Raw genomic sequence first — 20,948 nt, 5'->3', positions numbered from 1 at the left:
CCACCATCGGCATCGCCATGTCGATCTTCACCCTAGCCCCTACTCCATTTTCCCCTTGAGCATGTTGAAAAAGCAAGGCAAGATTGTTTGATCGCGAGGAAAAGAGTTCGGAAGATTGTTTGAAGAAGCAAGGCAAGTCACACATTCCCCTTGAGCATGTTGAGCCTAATTTATAAATGTTTTTACCGTTTGCAAATAAAGATGCATGTTTTGCTAATTACATGGGATCAGGGTTTACCTATCTGCTTGCTTGTGCCATATTATTTGATATCTGTCCTTTGTCAACCTTGGGTAATAAATCGACTAGCTTGTGTTACTTTGTTGATCTAGCTAGAACTATATGCTTAGCCATGTTTAATTACCACTAGCTCAGTTGATGGGATAATTGCAGTATTAGACCTGTTAGTATCATGATGAGCTGCGGCTCGAGACATCCGGCCATGTTTCATGGTCGTAATTATCCAACTAAAACTCGACTGAATGGTGGGCTGTGGGTGCATGGTTTTGCTGGTCGCACCCATGGCAATTAAGGACCGGTTCGTGGGAAACCCTGGAAGACATACAGCGCTTGCCACAAGCGGGAATGGGTAACTGCCTGACTTGAAGTATAGCTTTTCGCTTGCTGACGCATCTAGGCAAGGATGAGCGTGATGGAGTTCGGATGGGCCCTGCGACGGCCTATGCGGCTTTCTGATTCGCCTAGGCACGAGAGGGGACTGCCCGCTGCCTGCTGGGGGCAGGGGTGAAACCTGATGTGTGGTGTGTTTGGTCAGAGGCGGTTATATGAAGGGTCTTGTCACAATCACTCGACATGGTGACGTGTCTGGCCTAGCACGGTGACATGCCGGTGGATTGTGTCTTGTGGGTACAGTTATGCACCTCTGGCCAAAGTAAAACTATTCGATTAGCCGTGCCCGCGGTTATGGGCGATCGAATAGATTCACCGTGATTAGTCTCATACTTAATAAATCGACCCAATGCACTGTAGTTCAGGTGGGTTGGTTGGGCTTGTTATGGGTTGGTTGGGCTTGTTCAACGTGGTGTAGCGTTGATCAGTAGAGATTTAATATTACATTAATGACTCAATTGTTTTACTGTTTTGCTCAATAAAGTGTTTTACAACTGCCTTTATGCAAATAGCCACAAGCCATTCTTGAATCCCCTTGCACGTCTGCATCATTGGTGTGGCTTGCTGAGTACGGTGGTTGTACTTAGCCTTGCTATTATTTTCCCCTTTTCAGAAGTGTAGTGCTTCTGAGCTGAAGACGAAGTTAGAGGACCAAGCCTCAGACCCCAGTTGAGTTTTGCCTGTGGAGTGGAGCTGAAGCCCCTCTAGGATCGCATTTTTTCGCTGCTGCTGCTTTCGTTTCAGTGTGAGGACTAAGTGCCTCTTCTGTAAATATTTACGTTTTATTTACGTTTGGAACTGTATATTACTTGTCGTTTTGTGTACCCTAACTGGTCCTGGACAGGGATTTAATACACGAAATAGTCTGGAAATTTAGGTTAAATTTCTGGGCGTGACAGCTACCGAACGAGCACGCTAACACGGTCACCACACGCACACACAAACGACTACCGACACCGGTACACGGGTACCGGGGTCGACAACCGCACAACGGGCACGGGGCGACACCAAAAGGACGAGGGCGGGGCAGCGAGAGGAGGGATCCTTACCACCACACGATGAGGCGTGGGAACGACGATGGTGTACGGGCGGCGGAGGCGGCTTGGGACGACGGAAGCGAACGACGAGGGAACGACTTTGGCGGTGATCCTTGGACAAAGGCGAGACGCGGCCGGTGCAACGCTTGACGATGCGGAGCCGAGGACGAAGACGATGACGGGCCTGCGACGTACTCTTGAAGAAACGCGGGCAACGAACGAGCACGGCTTGACGAAGGGAGGGCCAACGAAGAGCGCAACCAGGAACGACGAGAGGACGACGACGACGACGACCGGGGCCAGCGAGGAGGCGACGATGGCAGATGGCAGCAGCTGCATGGAGGCAAGGACGCGGGGGAGAGGAGGCGGCTGAGACGCCGAGGGAGGAGACAGCGCGGCCGGACGGCGCTCGGGTGAGGAGGGAGAGGCGGCTGGAGGCGGCCGGCGGCACGGGAGAGAGAGGACGGCGGCGGGGAGGGGTGGTGCGGCCACGGGGGAGCTCGGGAAGAGGCAAAAACTAGAGAACGGAAGGAGAGGGTCCCATTTTATAGCGGAGGGGAACGAGCCGGCCACGGGAGGAGCGGGGAACGGCGGCGGGATTGGCGGCCGGCGGCCATGGAAGGTGGCCGGGAACGGCGCGACCGTTCCGGGTGAATAAGAGCACGAATCAAGGGAGAATAAAGGGGGAATTGAAGAGGAAGGAAAGGGGATTAATTCCCCCTAATCAATTTTGGAATCCCATGCTTGAATCACGCGGATTTGAGGGAGCAAGGAAATAGGGTTGTACGGCAGAGAGAGAGAGGCCGTGCGGGAGGAAGGAGATGCGCCTGGCTGGTGGGTCCCACGCGGGAGGCGCGGTCAGCGCGTGTGCAACGCGCATGCGCACGCGGCTGGCTCGGCTCGGCCAGGCTTGGGCCGGGCGGCTGGGCCGAGGAAGGCCGGGAGGAGGAGAGGAGGGAGAGGAGGCCCGGGAGAGAAAGGGAGGGGGAGGGAGCCGGGCCGAGGGGAGAGGAGGGGAAGACTTTGGGCTAGACTCGGCCCAAAGGAGGAAGGAGATTATTTTTAGGTTTTCTTTTAATATACATTGCTAATTGGTATTGTTGCTTAATAAATATTTCCGGTGCTCTGAAAATTCAAGAAAAATTTGAGGGCTCCTTTTAGACCAATGAGAATTTAACAAAAATTCTCCTGGCCACATTCGAATTTTTTCTGTACGCTTTTTAAGGTTTGCCAATTTCTTTTCGAATTTTAATTAATTCTATTATTTTCTTTTAGAGAATGATTTTTATTTCGGGATGAATTTATCAGGACGTGACAACATTGTTGACTTTACATCTTTGCTAGCTTGAGATCTTCCCTCTACCTTTTTTTTCTGGTATACCTTGTGGTTCACATCGTATACCTCGGACAATTGCATCTGATCATGCAACCATAATTCAAGTTTGGTTGTACAAGTGATTCTTGTCCTTTGTCAAGAGTTATGCATGGAATCATGCTCACCTAAAGTTGTAGTCGCACCCCCTCCCCCCGATCAAACATGGCACCTCTCGGGTCATACCATCTGCTCCAGTTGGTAAAATTTCATAGGATGTCTAGCTCCACCTCCAACAACCCAGTAGTTCAGCATACAATGTTTGCCGCTTTAACCGTTAAGGATACTTTACAAAAATAGACCAACAAATACATCTGAAACGATTATCCACCAATCCTATGTTCATTATCTATTCCCAAAAATATATCAACATCCATAAGTATTTTTTACGAGAAATCCATAACAGGCAGGGGCGGGCCCACTATGTATTCATGGGTATTCAGATGTATACCCAAGATTTTTGGAAAAAAAAAATAGGTATATATACTATATAGTTCATATAGGTATTAAAAAAATAAAAAGAAAGCTTAAACTGCTTATATTGGGCCTTGTTTCCCCATTTCTTCTCTATTGGGCCTAAATTTTCCACTCGCCTCCCTCTTTCCTCTCAACCTGTGGTCTAATTGGGCCACATATCAGCCCATTTGCAATTTTCCCCCAATTCCCCACCCGCCTGGCGCCTTGGCCACCCAAACCTGCAAACCCTAGACCACAACACAGCAGTACAGCACGGCGACGGGAGGAGGCGTGCGGCGGCGTGACGTGCGGCGGTCGGCGGGGGCTGCGTGCAGCGTGCGGCTGCCGGCGGCGGGAGCCGTGGCGGCGTGCGGCGCGGCCGTGGCGTGCAGCAGCGTGCGGCGCGGCGGCGGCGACGGCGACCGGTGAGGCGGTGAGCCGCCAAGGCCAAGGCGCCAAGCCCGTGACCGGCAGGCGCACCGTGACCGACGGGCGACGGCGTGCCGCGTGCGGCAGCCGGCGCGGCAGCCTGCAGGGGCCCAGGAGGCAGCCAGGCAGGAGGCTGCTCCAGGCCGTCAGCCGAGCAGGAGCAGGCGCTGCACAGCTGCAGCCTGCAGGTCGGCGTCCGCCGTTCCACGCTGAGGCCCGAGGCAGCCGGCGGCTGCGCGCTGCCGCTGCGGCCGTGCGGCATCCTGCTCGCCGGCGACTGCCTGACCTGCAAATTCCGGACAAGCACATTAGCACAGTGAGTGACTAAACTCCGGACAACGGGACAAGCACAAAAATTCATTGATTTAGACATTTAGTATTTTAGTGTAGTTGCTTGCTTGCTTGCTTGCTTGATTTAGACATTTAGTTTGTAGGATTGTAGTTGACTAGTTGCCTATTTGAGTATTTGAGTAATTGAGTATATTGGACACTGGGCAGTAGTTCATAGTTCATACCATATTAGCAAATTTGTAGTATTTGAATGATTGTTTGGTTACATTCATTGAAAGAGAATTCTTTTTGCAAGCTAAGGACAAGGACATCATCAATTATTTCCAAAATATCAAGCGTCGAAAAGTTAATATCTAAATTGTAAGTTTTCTTCCTAACTTATTATTTTCTATCATTTTTGTATTCCATATTTTGACACTTTGATATGTTTGGTATTAGTATTTCTATAAGTTAAACAATTTCTAGTGATGATCAATTCTATCACTGTGTGAACTAATGATCAATTTTATGTTCTATACGCTCTAAATTATAATTATTAGTGTATCATAATATACAAGCCCATTTTTTGGCTTTTTGGTGTATGGATATTTTTTTACCCCTTCCCATTTCGAATACCCAAGTTTAAAAAGCTGGGCCCGCCACTGATTAACAGGTAACATATGGAAAATAAGGGATTATATAATACAAAGAAATTTGCTTTGATCATAAAACAGATTTATCACCAAACAACACGTAAATGTTTTTAAAATTTTCATTGGGAGGTAGAGATTATAGGAACGGTAAAATATGTTTAACTACTTTTACAATCATCTTTTTATAGTGTTGTAATTCTAGTGACTTTTCACCGAGTATACTGGAAAGAATATTAGTGGTAAAATTTAATATGTCAGACCGTATCATCGTGCAAAAGATCTTATATTTCTTACACGAGGGAATAACTTCGCATAGATTGTGCAGAATAAACATATCAATAAATATTTAGCTATCACAATGAGTGTCTAGTAGACGTTACATAGGCCACCGTCCATGTTTAGCAATATGAGTAAACTGCAAATGGTAAGATTAGATAAGACTATCCACCATACTTCATTTCAATAATATATAACAAAACTGTACATATGTTTAGGATAAGCCTTATATTTGGATACTATTAATCATTGGATTACTTTTGCCTATTTATTTCAGTTGTGCTGTCTATATAACCATCGTAAAACAAAGAAGAAGCACAAGCCACAGCTTCATACAAAGCAATCACACAAATGGGCAAGCAGATGCCGAACTGTAGCCGTGGACTTCTGCTTCTGTTGTTGGCCCTTCTAGGCTGTTTTAGCATTCCTGGCCACGTGTATGGTAATCTACTATCTAATATTGAATCTCAATGGTGAATCCAAGGTTTATTTTGATTTCACAATTATTCAATTCTTCTGTGGTAATCACGATGTATTAAAGAAACATATCTTTCAGAGTAAAATTTGTGATTCCAATTTTCTTCTGGACATCCATCTTCACATATCCATGTATTGCATATGGTTTTTCTGTATCTTTCATGCTTTCCTAGTAAAATATTTTTTATTTTTCAGGTAAAAATCTGGATTACACCAGGAGTGCATCCATGAATGAAGGACGCAACAATGTCAATATAAATGGTTTGGTACCCGTACCAGGCAACATTTTCTCCCCATCGAAGGTCTGCTGTAGAAATGTATGCTACCCTAGCTTGCAAGCCTGTGAGGCAAATTGCAAACCAATTGCTTGATCGGCTTATCAAGCCTGTAATACTAAAGAAATGATAATAATATTGTCCGTTGTTCACCAATCAAGAGAATGATCAATCTCCTCATAGATGAACATGGTTTGTCCTTTTGTTTAGGGGAAAAGACTGTCTTATTGATACATAACTGGAGATGGCCACAGGAGAATCACGAGAATAAGCGCAAGAAATAGTATCGTGTAGTCAATATGGCATGTATGCAGGTTTGATCGTAGTACTCGTTTACAGAAAAAAGTAGGCACTCTTTTTGCAAGTGCGGTCCGCTAGATTAATTTTATTTTTGAGGCTAAATCGTATATACCATTGCATGTCACCAAACGAAGCCTTGAATCAATGGGCATCCTTTTCAACTTGGGTCAATGTGGCAGGCCAAATTGGGACCTTCTGTAGTGTATAATCATTTTTTACTATGTGCATCTCCTTCGTTTTTTCTCCTTCGTTCTTAAGCACAATAATATTATCACAAGCAATCTTTCCCGCGTGAATTATCACAGGATTTATTTAGTTGTACTCCTTTCAAGAAATCCTGATATTGTAACCTTAAGAACGAAACTGCCTGATAATGAAGTGAACAGGCACGAGCTCTTGTGATTGTTCCTTGTATGCATTCCGCGCCCGGGTCAGGATTTGGAAAAGTGGTTTCTTCTGGCCGACAATGTATGAAGATTCAAAAGCATTCGTTAGAAGATGCACAAGCTGGCAGAGGCAAGGAGGAATTACTGCTCGTGATGCAATGCCCCTCACATACAACTTGCAAGTCGAGATATTCGATGTTTGGGGTATAGACTTTATGGGACCTTTCCCTAAGTCCCGCAACTGCGAGTATATTCTAGTGGCAGTCGACTATGTCTCCAAGTGGGTTGAGGCTATGCCATGCAGCACCGCGGATGCGAAGCATGCCAAGAAGATGTTCATAGAAATCATCCTCCCAAGATTTGGTACCCCTAGGATGGTCATAAGTGACGGAGGTTCTCACTTCATCGACAAAACCTTCCGAGACCTCCTACAAGACATGGGAGCCAAACACAATGTGGCCACTCCTTACTATCCACAGACCAGCGGTCAAGCAGAAACATCAAACAAACAAATGAAGAATATTGTGCAGAAGACGGTCAACAAAATGGGAACATGGTGAAAGGATAGATTGCTAGACGCACTGTGGGAAGTCATGTCGACTACCCGTAGAGCTCGAGCACAGAGCATATTGGGCCATCAGAAACTAGAACATGAACTTTGAAGGAGCAGGAGAATGAAGAAAAATGAAAATTGCTGAACTTGAAGAATGGAGAGAGAAGGCTTACCACAACGCAAAGATATATAAAGAAAGGACGAAGCGCTGGCATGATAAAAGGATAAACATTAAGAAATTCAAGCCAGGAGACAAAGTACTGATGTTCAATTCCAGGGTTATGCTTTTCGGCCACGGAAAATTGCGCAGCAAATGGGAAGGACCGTTCGACGTCATCGACACCTCTTCACATGGGGCAATCACACTCCGTGATGATTCAGGTAATATATTCAAGGTAAACGGTCAACGCTTAAAAATTTTCCTTGTGCCAAATGAAACTTTAGATGAAGAAGTGGATGTTATTGAATTAATCGATTATGAGCCATAATGGTCTCATCTATTCCATGCTAAAAACCATGCAAAGTTGTCATTTTTGTGCTTAGCTTAGGAATTAGTGGGCCTAGGAAAAAATTGGCGGCCAGCCGGACCCGCCAGGGTTCAGCCGAACCAAGGCGGCGCCCGATCAGTCCCAATTTTGAATGGCAGTCTCCCCCGCTACTGCTTGATCTGTTTAGATGCGAGTTTAGAGATAGAACGATCGGATCACGCCCCTGAGCTAGTTCTTCTCCTTCTTCCTCCTTTGCAAAAGCCTCTCCATTCAATTCCCCAGTCATTCTCAAAACCTTTGATCCAAACCCTTGTGCCATCCATGGCTTGCAAATCTCTCATGCCTTACATTGGTTCATCCTCAAACAACACCTACAACCTTGAAGGAGAACTTACACCGGGGAATCAACTCATTCCGGTGGAAGAATACACAATGGAAGGGGTAAACGTTGTATGGGCTCAACCCCTTGTAGTTGTTCCAGGTTCCCCTGCGATTTTGGAGCCAATCGGTTAGGTCCCTGGTGGGGTTCGGCCGAACCCTTTTCGGCCCCATTCGGTCCCCCGTTCGGTAGCGCGATCCCTCTCCCCTCGCCATGTCACGAGGACCAAAGTCCGAGGGGATTCGCCTGCGCGACGACCGACAATGGGCGAGCTCGGTCTCTTGAAGGCGCGTCGCCTTTTTCAAGATGATGAGAAGGCCGCTCCGCTTCCCGCCGAGCGATATGTGGGCACCCTGTTCAAAAAAGCAGGAGATGAGGTGGTCCACAAGTACACCATGCCCACCGCTACTCCAACCACTCCAAAGAAGGAACGGTTCTGCATTCAGGGAGTGCGAACTCCCGACGATGGGTATGGTAAAGGCTTGCTCCGGCCTTTGACAGCATCGGAGAAGGAGGGGGCAGCGGAATCCCGTAGCCCTCCACTTATGAAGGTGAAGCGTCATTTGACGCCCCCCTCCAATTGTAAGGGGGGCCGGCCAATTTCAAGAGGAAGAAGTAAAGTCGCCGGAGCCCTCGGTTCATAAGCTAGCATCATAAGTGAAGAAGCTCCACAAGGAGAATATTGAGTTTAGGGACCGCAACGCGGAGCTACGGGTAGAACTCGCTGAGCTTAGGAATAATGTTGATACCCTTAGTCGCGGTTTGTGCGCTAAAATCAAGCATCCATTTGTAGAAATGGGTAAGGAGAATAGAGATTATGCAAAATAGATGTCTCCTCTCCCATGAATAAAGTAGTAGGTGCTTAGTTTTTTTTTTCCAATCATGTAAGCACTTGCTATAAATAATGTGGCTCATTGGTGTTAACCCCAATGTTTGCCAAAGTTTTTTTTTTTGTTTTAGGTTTAATAAAGTTCAGGTGTTGAATAAGTGTGGGGGAGATATCCCAGCTTCTGACGTGCACATACTCTGAAAACTGATGAAAGGTCTGAACACCTGGAAGCACTATACACTGCAGAAAGTTGCTGAGGGATCAGGCGCCAGAGTGGTTCGGCCGAACCAAAGCTGGCCCCAATCCTTCTCAATTTTCACAGGTAAGCAGGCGAGCACGTCCATTATTTGTATATCTCCACCATGGTATAGTACTAGAGTTGAAAATTCAGGAAACAATTGGTTCAAGCATAAGTATAAGATAAAATTTCCAACTAATGAAATTTTTCATATGGTTGATCTTGTATATTCTTTATTCTCAGCTGAACCTGTGCTTATGAACAACCATCCATGTTTAGGGACCCTTATACATCTAAGTATTTGCTATATGAGAGATGATTAAAGATGAAAGGAATTCTTGCAACTTTTGTTATGACTCTTGGGAATTTGTTTTCAAAATAAAATTGTTTTAAAAGCTCATTCCTCCAATTGACTTCATTCTTTATTCCTACCAAGGTCGTATGCAAGTATATCTTTGATAAACCTTATTATGCGTATGACTGCTTGACATTATGTTAAGCTTTAACAAATTTGTGTGACTCGTGCTAGATATCTTTCATACTCTCATGATCAAGGGGTCATTTCCATTTCCACATATATAATTAAGCTAAGATTTTACACTGGAAGTTGGCTTCCCACTAAAATTCCATTCAAATAAACTCCTACATTAGACTATGCTTTCTTCTGTTAGAAGAAAAAAAAAGGTCTTAGCAAAAAAAAATGAGAAAAGGAGGGAAAGGCATGGCTATGGAAAAGAAAAAAAAAAGAGGAAATAAAGCTTGCTCTCAAAACATTGAGCATGATGAAAAGAAAATATAGCCATGCCCCTTCCATATTCATGCCAAGAAAACAAAATGGAGAGAAAGTACATGAAAAAAGGAGAATCATTTCTTTATTCCACTATTCCACAAAATATTTTACTTTTCTATTTTCTACCACAAATAAAGACCCTTGATCTAGGAGTATGGCTGATGATCTTCTTGAGTCCGTATTTTTGGCTTTGCAATATATATGATGCAGGTATGTCACAGTTTGTCCCTACGGAACTCCACATATCAGCCTTAGAGTAGGGATAAATTCTAGCACATTTTGTCTTGGTGAGGATCCAAAAATAAAATATTCATCCTTGAGAAATAAGAGAGAAAGTCAATATGAGGAAAAGAGCTGGTTTGCGAAAATTCATAAAAATCTCATGAGTCTGACACAGAAGTAAGAAGGACTGGAATCGAGGACGTTCCGTTTATCAATTACTCAAGATGGTAAGATAGACACTAATAAAGTTCACAGGTGCAGGTATGGTTATGAATGATTTATATGCCTTATTTATATCTTGAAGAAATTCATTCTACACTAACTTTTACTCAGGGACGAGCAAAGAGCTAAGTGTGGGGGGTTTTGTTGGCGGCTGTTAAATACCAATTCTATACTGCCAACATCTGCATAAATTTCAGATAATAAAACATCCAACATAGTGATAGGTGCTTAATCTCACATATTCTACAAGTGTTGGTGTATATTTGTATGCAGGTGATAAACACTGAGGTTGGGAGGAAATCTAGACTAAAGTGAGGACAAATATGTATCCATACAAGGATGGGTTGTGAACTTCATCAAAATACTAGAAAATCAGCCTAAAACACTGAGGATTGGATAGGGGAGGACCAGGATAGGAGCCAGGCCAAAGGCCAGGCTAGGGGGGCCCAGCCCAGGTTCGGCCGAACCCCCACTGTTGATCCCAGGTTTTGGCGTGGACGCTCCAGATCACTCCTTGATGGCGGTTGCGGGGTAGTTCGGACATTTCCTCTTCGCTAACCGTCATACCTACCTCTATATAAAGACCTCACTTTACTCACTTCAATGCACACTTCCAAGCTTGAGATGAATTATAAGAGGCTCTGTTGTACTATATTGTATACTAGAATAGGAAGAGAGTAGAGTAGAAGAAGTCGGAAGAATTCTGGAGTTGTCGTTAATCTTCTCTCATTTCTGTTATTCTGTTTATTACTCTGAATTCAATATAATATTCTTCCTTAGTAATTTAGATTTGTCTAGTGAGAGTTATCTCTTGGTTAGTTCCTAAATAGCATACGGGATCATTGTTCACTATAGTCCATTTATTTATAGTGGTTGCTTTAGTGTGGTTGCCAGTGCCTGAAGTATCGTGTTAGGATGAACCGGAGAAAGATCTGACCAAACTTGGAATACTCTATAGGGGAAGTGCTACAGCGGTATATCTATGCGCTTGTGGATTTCATCTGTGATCGTAAGAAATACCAACACAACCGAGGCGAACCTGATCTCCAAATTTAGCCCCTCGCACATCTCTCTGAATTCATTAGAGTTGAACTACTTGCCATTGTCGGTGATGAACTCTTTCAGCACACTAAACCGACAGACAATGGTTTTTCGCAAGAATTTCTGGACTGCTGCCGAAGTGATAGTATGGAGTGGTTCAGCTTCTAACCACCGAGAGAAGTACTCAATAGCAACAATGGCGAACCGGTAGCCATTTCGCGCCATAGGGAACGGGCCAATGATGTCATGCCCCCACCTTGCAAACGACTAGACAGGTGCAATGGGCCATAATTCATACTGAGGGGCTGACTGGCTTCAGCCATGTCGCTGACAGCTTTCGCACCTTTTGATCTGGTCAATGCATACTTTGAGTACGGTTGACCAATATACACTTGCCGAAACTCTTCGGATGCTACGGTCCTTGCTGCCTGATGGGCTCCACACAATCCTTGGTGGATTTCCTTCACCACTTCTTCGCCTCCGGCTATTGATATGCACCGAAGCAAATGTTCACTGCTAAAAAAAGGAGACAACACTATATATAGGTGTTAGAATAGCTAAAACTGACATTTATAATGCTTTTCTCACCCACACGGGCTCCCGCGGGGGTGCCAGCGGCAAAAGCTAGGACATTGCTATTCAAATAGGTGTCGATTCCTATTAAAAAATGGCACTTTCATACGAGGTAGAAGTGTCGGTTTTCAATACAACCAACACCTATCTCCCGTCCTCTCATCCTTATCTCCTCGGTCTCTTCGCTTCCTTCTTATTCTCTTTATGCTTCCTTCTTATCCTTTCTCATCCAATTCGTGCTCCTCTCCCTTTCCTTCCTCTTCCCCAAGCCACCACCTCCCTTACCTCTCCTCCCTTCTCATCTTGTCTCCTCCCCAAATAACCAGCCGTGACTCACCATGCCACCACCTCCCCTCTGCCTTCAGGGCTAACGGAGTCAGAAGGGGTAGCGCGGCACTGATGGGGCCGAGCCAGCGTAGGGGCACCTCGTGACGTCATCATCCTCATTGGGTGGGGGAGCGGGGGGAGTGCCGGCGCTTGTCACTGTCAATCACGCCTCCCGCACCACGGAGACATTGCCATCCTCGCTTCTCTACCACTGCCGCCGTGCTCTTGGAAGGAGAAGCGTGGCACCGACAAGGTTGGTCCGACGCAGGGGCACCCTGCGGCGCCGTCGACCTCATCGGGTAGGGGAGCGGGAGGAATGCTGGCGTCGGTCAACGTCAACCACGTCTCCTGCGCCACGGCGCCATCGCCGTCCTCGCCCCCATGCCGCCGCTGCTCATTGAGCTGCTCCTGCTCCTCTATGACGTTGCCACGGTGGACCGTCTGGGGCTCCTCCTCCTCCTCAAACTTGTTGATTCTCTGATGTGAATGTTTGATTCTCTTATGTATGAACTTGTTCCTCTTATTTGTACTAGTCTCTTTTTTGTTAGATTTTTTGTTTTTTTTTTGTCTTTGAAGCATCGCTGGGCTCGAATTGAGCTGAGCTGTTCTTAAACCGGCACCTGCGAGTCCTCATAAGTGTTACCTCTGTTGTGTCGGTTCGGAAATCCAGCACCTTTAGCGCTTCCCAACCGGCACCAATGAGCAAAGCCCGCGACGCTGTCGACCTCATAGGGTAGGGGAGCGAGGGGAGTGCCGGCGCTTGTCACCGTCAATCACACCTCCTGCACCACGGCGTCGAGGTTGTCGTCCTCGCTCCTCTCACCATACGCCGTCGCCGCTGTGCCCTTTCAAGGAGAAGTGTGGCACCGACGGTGTTGAACTAGCGCAGGGGCACAGGGGTACCCTGGGGCGCCTTTGTAACAGTCCTCCCTCCAGAACCGCATAGCCAACCAATTCGACGGGCTGGCCCACTTACACATACCACTCCACTTACACTTTTGTTCTCGCTTCGTGTAGAAGGGTTAACCCGGGAGTGACATGGTTGGAGGGAAGAGGCCTTATAAGTTGGTTCCACTTGTGCTAAACTAGAGGATCTGACGTCCTCGTCGGTCCAACTTACCTAGCCACTTAGGCATATAGGCAAATGTCTAGGAACATACCCCCTCTTAGCACACACTGACCCGTACATGCAACCGCGAGGGTCGGCTCTGATACCATTTGTAACAGCCCTCCCTCCAGAACCGTGTAGCCAGTCTATCCGACGGGCTGGCCCACTTACAGATACCTCTCCACTTACAATTTCATCCTCGCTTCGTATAAAAGGGTTAACTCGGAAGTGACATGGTTGGAGGGAAGATGCCTTATAAGTTGGTTCCACCAGTGCTAGCAAGGTGGTACGAAACTTGCGCACACAGCTCACATGGGCCACACGGGCCTCATCCTAATTGCGCCAGGATGTCACAGCCTTCCACCTCGTCAAGTGAGGGAGCGGGAGGAGTGCTAGCGCCTGTCAACGTCAACCATGCCTCCTATGCCATGGCATTGTCATTGTCCTCGCCCCCTAGCCGCCGCTGCTCCTTGAGCTGCTCCTGCTCCTCTGTGATGTTGCCGCGGTGTTAACGCCAAAATTTTGTAAGCTCCGAAGTCATCATCAGCTTAGAATCAATATTGGCTTCAACATCTTCGAATCGGCTGATGAGAATTATCAAGTCACCAATAATCGGATCCTTAGTAGATTTGGTTAAGGAAATTAAACTATTAAAGGAAGTTTATTCAGAAGTGACTGAGTTCAAGGAGGATGTGGCTTGGCAGTTTATCTATTAATTAGGAAGAGTTTGTTAGTTTCCTTTTATCTCTCTAGAAAAGTGTGTTTAGTGTCCGATAAGGATTTTATATTTTCCTTTTATGATTATGAAAGTTTCTTTCTTGTCCAATAAGGACTAGTATCTATCCATGGGTATAAATATGTACACCCGAGGTCATTGTAAACTATCACAGAGATCTATACAATTACTCTTGGTGTATCGCCACCCTCTTTCCCGAGGTTTTATTTATCATCCGGCAGAACATGGCACCTAACACGGGGCTGCATTGACTTTCGATCTCCGGCGAAGGGGTAAGTCCTACGTACCGCCGGCATTGGCAATTGTATCGGTTACATTGGTGTGCTTCAAAGCTGCATCGCTTCAATCTCTTGGATCGCTCTGGTTCGGTTTATATATTTGCCTACCTATTTGTCATATATCTTAGTTAATATAGCTTAGCACCTTAATTTGATCATATCGGCTGATATTCATTTTAGGGTTTATGCTAGTATCAGCTAAATTATCTGATTAGATTAGCTAAGGTATCCACCATCCTGAAAATTTGTCGAAGACTTGATTTTTAGACTTTTTGCTTCTTAGCATACTTTGTGATGCATCATCCTTAGTCGTGCTTAAATCATAAAGGCTAACCTGTCTTTGATTATAATAAGGGTTTCATCGGGATTTCAGCTGATGAGTTATTTGGACGTTGAATCGGCTTATAAAAATTGAATACAAGTTGGTTTTAGCCAATTGCAACAAATGCTTCATTAATTATCTAATCTTGTGTATTCTATGACAATAGACCTCCCGCTGATGTATACTTTAACCATCAGATCACTTATTTTATCATATTATTGTTAGTTGATTGGTTTCAACTAGATCATATTATTGTTTTATTACATTATCATCAGTCGATTGTCTTTATATCATTATCCACATTGGATATATAATCGATTGCTCAAAACCCTATCGGCATCGGCTGGTATCGGCATCGGCTGGAACTTCTCCATCGGCTTGTCAGCTGATCGGCTATTTGATCTGTTGTGTACACATATCTTTTCTCAAAATGACTGGCACGCCCGCATCTCATCAATTTTTGGACCAACACTAAAGCTAAGTAGATCTCCTAGGTCGTTGCTGTTGTCGATCTACTTCGCGCCAACACAGATCTAGCATTTTCGGCTGAGCGTGGATTTTTCGTCAACACGCGGCGGACTACCCGGGGCTCCTCCTCCTCAAACATGTTGATTCTCTGATGTGAATATTTGTTTTTTTATAAACTTGTTGTTTCTCTGATGTGTACTAGTTTTTTTTGTTAGATTTTTTGTTTTGTTTTTGTTTTTTTTTTTGTCTTTGAGGCATCGGCTGGGCTTGAATTGAGCCAAGCTGTTTTTTTATTTCAATCCATATGCCTCACATGTGCCGGTTCTTAAACCGGCATTTTTAGTCCTCCTCATCAGTGTCGCCTGTGGTGCCAGATCGGAAATCCGGCACCTATGGGGTTTCTCAACCGGCACCAATGACTTTTTTAGTAGTGATTATTGTTTTATTATTTTATTAATATATTAATATTGACAAGAGAATATGCTTCAAAGGAATTAGTTAACTAATAACTATATTCATTCGGAGGTTGTCGACGAGGATCAGTTTTAGCAAATCCAGCTGTGTAGCGAATACACAGGGACCCCATATATTCCTCGGAATGGTAGTGAACTAGTGATGCTCATGTGGTGCTCAGAGGTAGTTGTACAAAAAATTATATATCAGTGCGTCACCTTTATTTAATCCCTTTAGTTTGTTTGTATTACGTGGCTAGCAAAAGCAGTTGTATACCTAGTACATCCTTGCATAGAAATAGAGTAAACTATTAAAAAGGTTGATCATGATGCACTTTTGGCATGGTAGCACATTTGGCTAATGAAATGCAAAGCACATGCAATATAATAGTAACATATATACTAATGAAATGGCCAGATCTTATAAATCCTGGGTGGGTACAAGCATTGTTAAACCCACCAAGGCACCAATGTATATCTTGTTTGCTGTTGTTCTAGCATTTGTAGATTCCAAACTTGATAGAGATATATATCGGTCAGGTGTACGCGCGTATAGTCCATCAGTGGCAACAGTAACGCCGTCGACTTCAACCATCGCCTGGTACGTCTCGTTGTCGTGCTGCTTGTAATTCATCTAGTTTGTCTACGTTAAACTTTCTTCCTACTTAACTAGGCCAAATATACGGTGGAACCGTGGAAACTCAATCTAACAAAAATCTCATATAAACCACACAAAAGAAGTCCCACATGTAGTCATGTAGTACTGTGTAGATAAGATGGATATCAATGGTCGTGTGGAAACTAGAAAATCTTATCCAAATTGGTTAAGTTTTTCTGAGACTAAAACTAACATATCTTTCAAGTAATACCTCCGTTTTTTAATAGATAACGCCGTTGCTTTTTTTTTTTTTGTCTTTGAAGCATCCGCTGAGCTGGGCTCGAACTAGTGATGCTCATGTGGTGCTCAGAGGTAGTAGCTGTACAAAAAATTATATATCAGTGCGTCACCTTTAATCCCTTTAGTTTGTTTGTATTACGTGGCTAGCACAAGCAATTGTATACCTAGTACATCCTTGCATAGAAATAGAGTAAACTATTAAAAATGGTTGATCATGATGCACTTTTGGCATGGTAGCACATTTGGCTAATGAAATGCAAAGCACATGCAATATAATAGTAACATATATACTAATGAAATGGCCAGATCTTATAAATCCTGGGTGGGTACAAGCATTGTTAAACCCACCAAGGCACCAATGTATATCTTGTTTGCTGTTGTTCTAGCATTTGTAGATTCCAAACTTGATAGAGATATATATCGGTCAGGTGTACGCGCGTATAGTCCATCAGTGGCAACAGTAACGCCGTCGACTTCAACCATCGCCTGGTACGTCTCGTTGTCGTGCTGCTTGTAATTCATCTAGTTTGTCTACGTTAAACTTTCTTCCTACTTAACTAGGCCAAATATACGGTGGAACCGTGGAAACTCAATCTAACAAAAATCTCATATAAACCACACAAAAGAAGTCTCACATGTAGTCATGTAGTACTGTGTAGATAAGATGGATATCAATGGTCATGTGGAAACTAGAAAATCTTATCCAAATTGGTTAAGTTTTTCTGAGACTAAAACTAACATATCTTTCAAGTACTACCTCCGTTTTTTAATAGATAACGCCGTTGCTTTTTCTCACATGTTTGACCATTCGTCTTATTCAAAATATTTACGGAATTATAATTTATTTTGTTATGAGTTGTTTTATCACTCATAGTACTTTAAGTGTGATTTATATCTTATACATTTGCATAAAATTTTTGAATAAGACGAATGGTCAAACATGTGAGAAAAAGTCAACGGCGTCATCTATTAAAAAACGGAGGGAGTAGAAAATAGTATTGGCGATTTGTTTGAAAATTAAAATTCTCATTTTTTTGTCTCGCCAATGAAGTTGAATTTGGACAAGACTTTTTATACTGCTATTGAACGTCATCTTATCTACATGTGGGATTTTTTTCCATGTAGATTTAGATAACCTTTACTCCCTCCGTCCCAAAAAAAGTCAAACTGCGGGTTTACGTGCCAACGTTTGAATGTCCGTCTTATATGAAATTTTTTTATAATTAGTATTTTCATTGTTGTTAGATGATAAAACATGATGAATACTTTATGCGTGACTTCTCTTTTTAATTTTTTTCATAATTTTTTCAAATAAGACGGATGGTCAAACATTGGACACGGAAATCAGGGTTCGTCTTTTTTTGGGACGGAGGGAGTATGTCGTGGTTTATTCGAGTTTTCATGGTTTCCACAGTATATTTTCGCACTCAACTAACAAATGCACTATTAGCAGGGGCAATGCCTGGATGGATCATTACCTTCCTGCTCATCCTACAGTTTATTTCGTCGCTCCGTGGATTGGTAATCTTCAGCTTCGTTGCTCATTTTTTCCTCGTCTTCTTCGCTGGACTCCGCCGCCATCAACCAACCGGCGTGCGGATGTTCATCCTGTGGGGAGCGAACCAGTTTGCCCGTTGGGCTCCGGTCACCGTGCTGGGCACGCTGTCAGTCGGCAGCACGCCACAGAAAGAGCAGCTGGTGACGCTCTGGGTGGCGTTCATGCTGCTGCACGCCGGCATGCCTGACAACTTCACCGCCTACTCCTTGGAGGACACCGTTCTCTCGAGGCGGCAGCAGGCTGGCGTGTGGTATCAGCTGCTTGGATCGGCGTCACCATTCCCTTTCCTGCTGAAGAACATCTCCTTCATCATCAGCAATGGCGGCGACGCCATGCTCGGGGTCTCCTCGCTCGTCTTGTTGATGGCCATCGGCAAGTATTGGGAGGGAGCATTCCAAGCGCTGATGCAGGGCAACCTGAAGAGCATGCAAAGCTCGAGAAAGAAGATGAAGATGAAGAACAACAGTACAAAATCAGTACGAAACAGCCTCCAGATCGCTAGGCGTGGAGGCAGGGAGCCGAATGATGAGCAAATCCTTCTGGCTGCTCATGACATGCTAGACATCACCAAGGACGCCTTCATCGATTTTCTGGACCAAAATAATGCGGATGAACAAGAAGCACTCTCTGCTACATGGGATGAGAAGCTGTACAGGGTGGTCAACATGGAGCTCTCCCTCATGTACGACCTCATCTACACCAAGGCGGCCGTGGTGCACTCATGGAAAGGCTACATCCTCCGTTTCGCCTCTCCGATCGCCGCGACGGCGGCATTCGTGCTGTTTTGGCTCCACAGCAAGGAAGGTCAGGCGACGGCCGACGTCGTGATCACCTATGTCCTGCTGGCCGGCATGGTCGTCCTGGACATCAAATGGCTTCTCCGAGCGGTGGCGTCGACATGGTTCTACTCGTTCCTTGATGAGAGGCCACGATCGTGGCTTCATCATGCACTTCTGTGCTCAGGGAAATGGCGACTGATCCGTCGCCTCATCGTGTCTGATCTGAATCTGTTTCGGATCCTTGACAATAATAAGAAGCCAACTAGATACAGGATGTGGTCACAAACCATTGGACAGTACAACTTGTTGCACGAGTGCACTCGCTACGAGAGCGAGGCAAGGACCAAGAACTGGAAGAGCGGCATGTTCAAGCGGTTAGCACCGGAGGAGAACTGGATGGAGTACGAATACCAGCGCATGAGGGGCAATCATATTGATTCAAGAGATTTCAGGGACGAGTTGTTCAACTCTATCTGGCAAGTCTTGAAGAAACCCTTCCCACAACGACGACCACCACGACAAATAATAGTGACGGAGGCCTGGAGGCCTGCACCGGCGGCTCCTCCATTTACACATGCTCATCAGGAAGCAGACCTTGCCCTGAAGTTCACTCCTGATTTACAAGAGACCATTCTTATCTTGCACATCGCCACGGACATATTCCTCTTCTCAGCGGAATCAGAAATTGAAGCATCGCCCAAGTCCAAAAAGGATGTGGAGGTGATCAAGGCGTTGTCAGATTACATGATGTTCCTCGTCGCGGTGCGGCCCGGGATGCTACCGGGCCTCGTCCTCAGTAGCCGATATGAAGCTGTCAGTGAGGCTCTTGCCGGAATATGGAAGGAGAAAGAAGGTAGTGATCCTTCCTTGCGTACTAGCTCAATGATGAGAGAGAAACGTCTTGCCGAGATCCTGATTGCCAACGAAGATGAGGAGGGAAATTACTTCCAGGTGGACGATTCGAGGCCCCAAAGCGGCTTTCTGAGTGTTCTTTACGACACGAGTAATGTTCTATCAGAGGGAGCTATACTAGCCATGTTTCTGCTACCTAGGATAAGAGGTCCTAATTTTAGAAAGAATATCATTGAAAAAGTTGGAGAACACGGCGACGGCGAGCCCCCAATACTAAAGAAATTTCACCGGCAGTTTCCGGATTTGATGGAATTCGCTAAGAATGTCTCTTTTCCATCAATCGCAATGACGACGGATGCCATCATCGGGGAGTGGGCACGTCAGCTGATTAACGTGTCCATCCGATGTACAAGGGATTCTCATGCCAAGCAGCTTGCCCGTGGTGGTGAGCTCACGACCGTTGTGTGGATCCTTGCTGAACATGCTCGCATACTTCGCATCAAAACAGAAAAGAAACCAGCTAGCTACGACGCAGTATAGGCATTCATGCATGTCTCTCTCCCTACTGAACTGAGAGATAACTACAGAGTCTCAGATGGATATACTGTTTGATCTCTCCTTTGTGTATCTGTGTGATCCATCGGCCTGTAGATGGTTGTAGTTAATTACTTTGCAGGGTTCTCATTTATTCTCTAGACTTAACTAACCTGTGTACCCTCTAAATTGTGGTTTCAAGAGGGTTATAATTAATTAATATCGCGTGAAAAGTCTACCATTCGAGAAGACATTCCCTACCAACATTTCATGCTCACTTGGTCATTCTTGATAACATTCGAGAAGACATGGAGTACTCAACATCATCGAAAAAAGATCAACGTTCTACAAGTGAATTTGAATTAAAGTCTAAATAACTGCCATAAACAAGCATGAAATCAACGTAAACGAACGAGTTGATGTTCTCGACCAAAGACCTTGGAATAACAATGTTGTTCTCGCTTGACCATTCTCGGACGAGCGAGAAGGTGCGGAGTATACGACTAAGTTTACTGACCTGCCGTAATCGAGAATTTGGGTTGAAGTCAAGAATTTTCATCTCGGTAGGTTCACCATCTCTTCATTCCATAATTTTCGTCGAACTCCACCAATCGTTCTCGAGTAATTGAGTAGTCGTCCAATCGTTCTCGAGTAATCGAGTAATTGTAGAATCTGCGACAAAGCCCTGAAATATGACTTTCTTGAAATCAATACTCATAACAGATTGTTAGATACAAATAGA

The 20,948-nt window shown here is 44.9% G+C and overlaps 1 protein-coding gene and 1 long non-coding RNA gene across 3 annotated transcripts; both read left to right on the top strand.

Annotated features, from left to right (window-relative positions):
• The first annotated feature begins 3,728 nt into the window (after nucleotides 1-3,728).
• LOC107280555 (uncharacterized) lies at nucleotides 3,729-6,055 on the top strand. Of its 2 annotated transcripts, none has more exons than XR_001545109.3 (4): nucleotides 3,729-4,238; nucleotides 4,514-4,573; nucleotides 5,399-5,563; nucleotides 5,794-6,055. It is a non-coding gene; the product is annotated as an uncharacterized lncRNA (long non-coding RNA). The 2 variants fall into 2 exon arrangements; XR_001545110.3 differs by having other exon boundaries at nucleotides 4,509-4,573.
• Nucleotides 6,056-16,823: 10,768 nt separating this feature from the next.
• On the top strand, nucleotides 16,824-20,457 carry LOC9271055 (uncharacterized). The gene is made up of 2 exons (XM_015779542.3): nucleotides 16,824-16,972; nucleotides 17,937-20,457. Exon 2 carries the CDS (start codon nucleotides 17,942-17,944, stop codon nucleotides 20,210-20,212), a length of 2,271 nt encoding a protein of 756 aa, XP_015635028.1. The 5' UTR covers nucleotides 16,824-16,972; nucleotides 17,937-17,941; the 3' UTR covers nucleotides 20,213-20,457.
• Nucleotides 20,458-20,948: the final 491 nt, after the last annotated feature.

The sequence above is a fragment of the Oryza sativa genome, chromosome 4 (assembly GCF_034140825.1).
Source record: "Oryza sativa Japonica Group chromosome 4, ASM3414082v1".
NCBI lineage: Eukaryota > Viridiplantae > Streptophyta > Magnoliopsida > Poales > Poaceae > Oryza > Oryza sativa.
This window is presented reverse-complemented; position numbering and strand designations above follow the sequence as displayed.

Excerpts from the sequence above, each read along its gene's own strand:
- LOC9271055 (XM_015779542.3), top strand. The coding sequence starts at position 17,942 with ATGCCTGGATGGATCATTACCTTCCTGCTCATCCTACAGTTTATTTCG.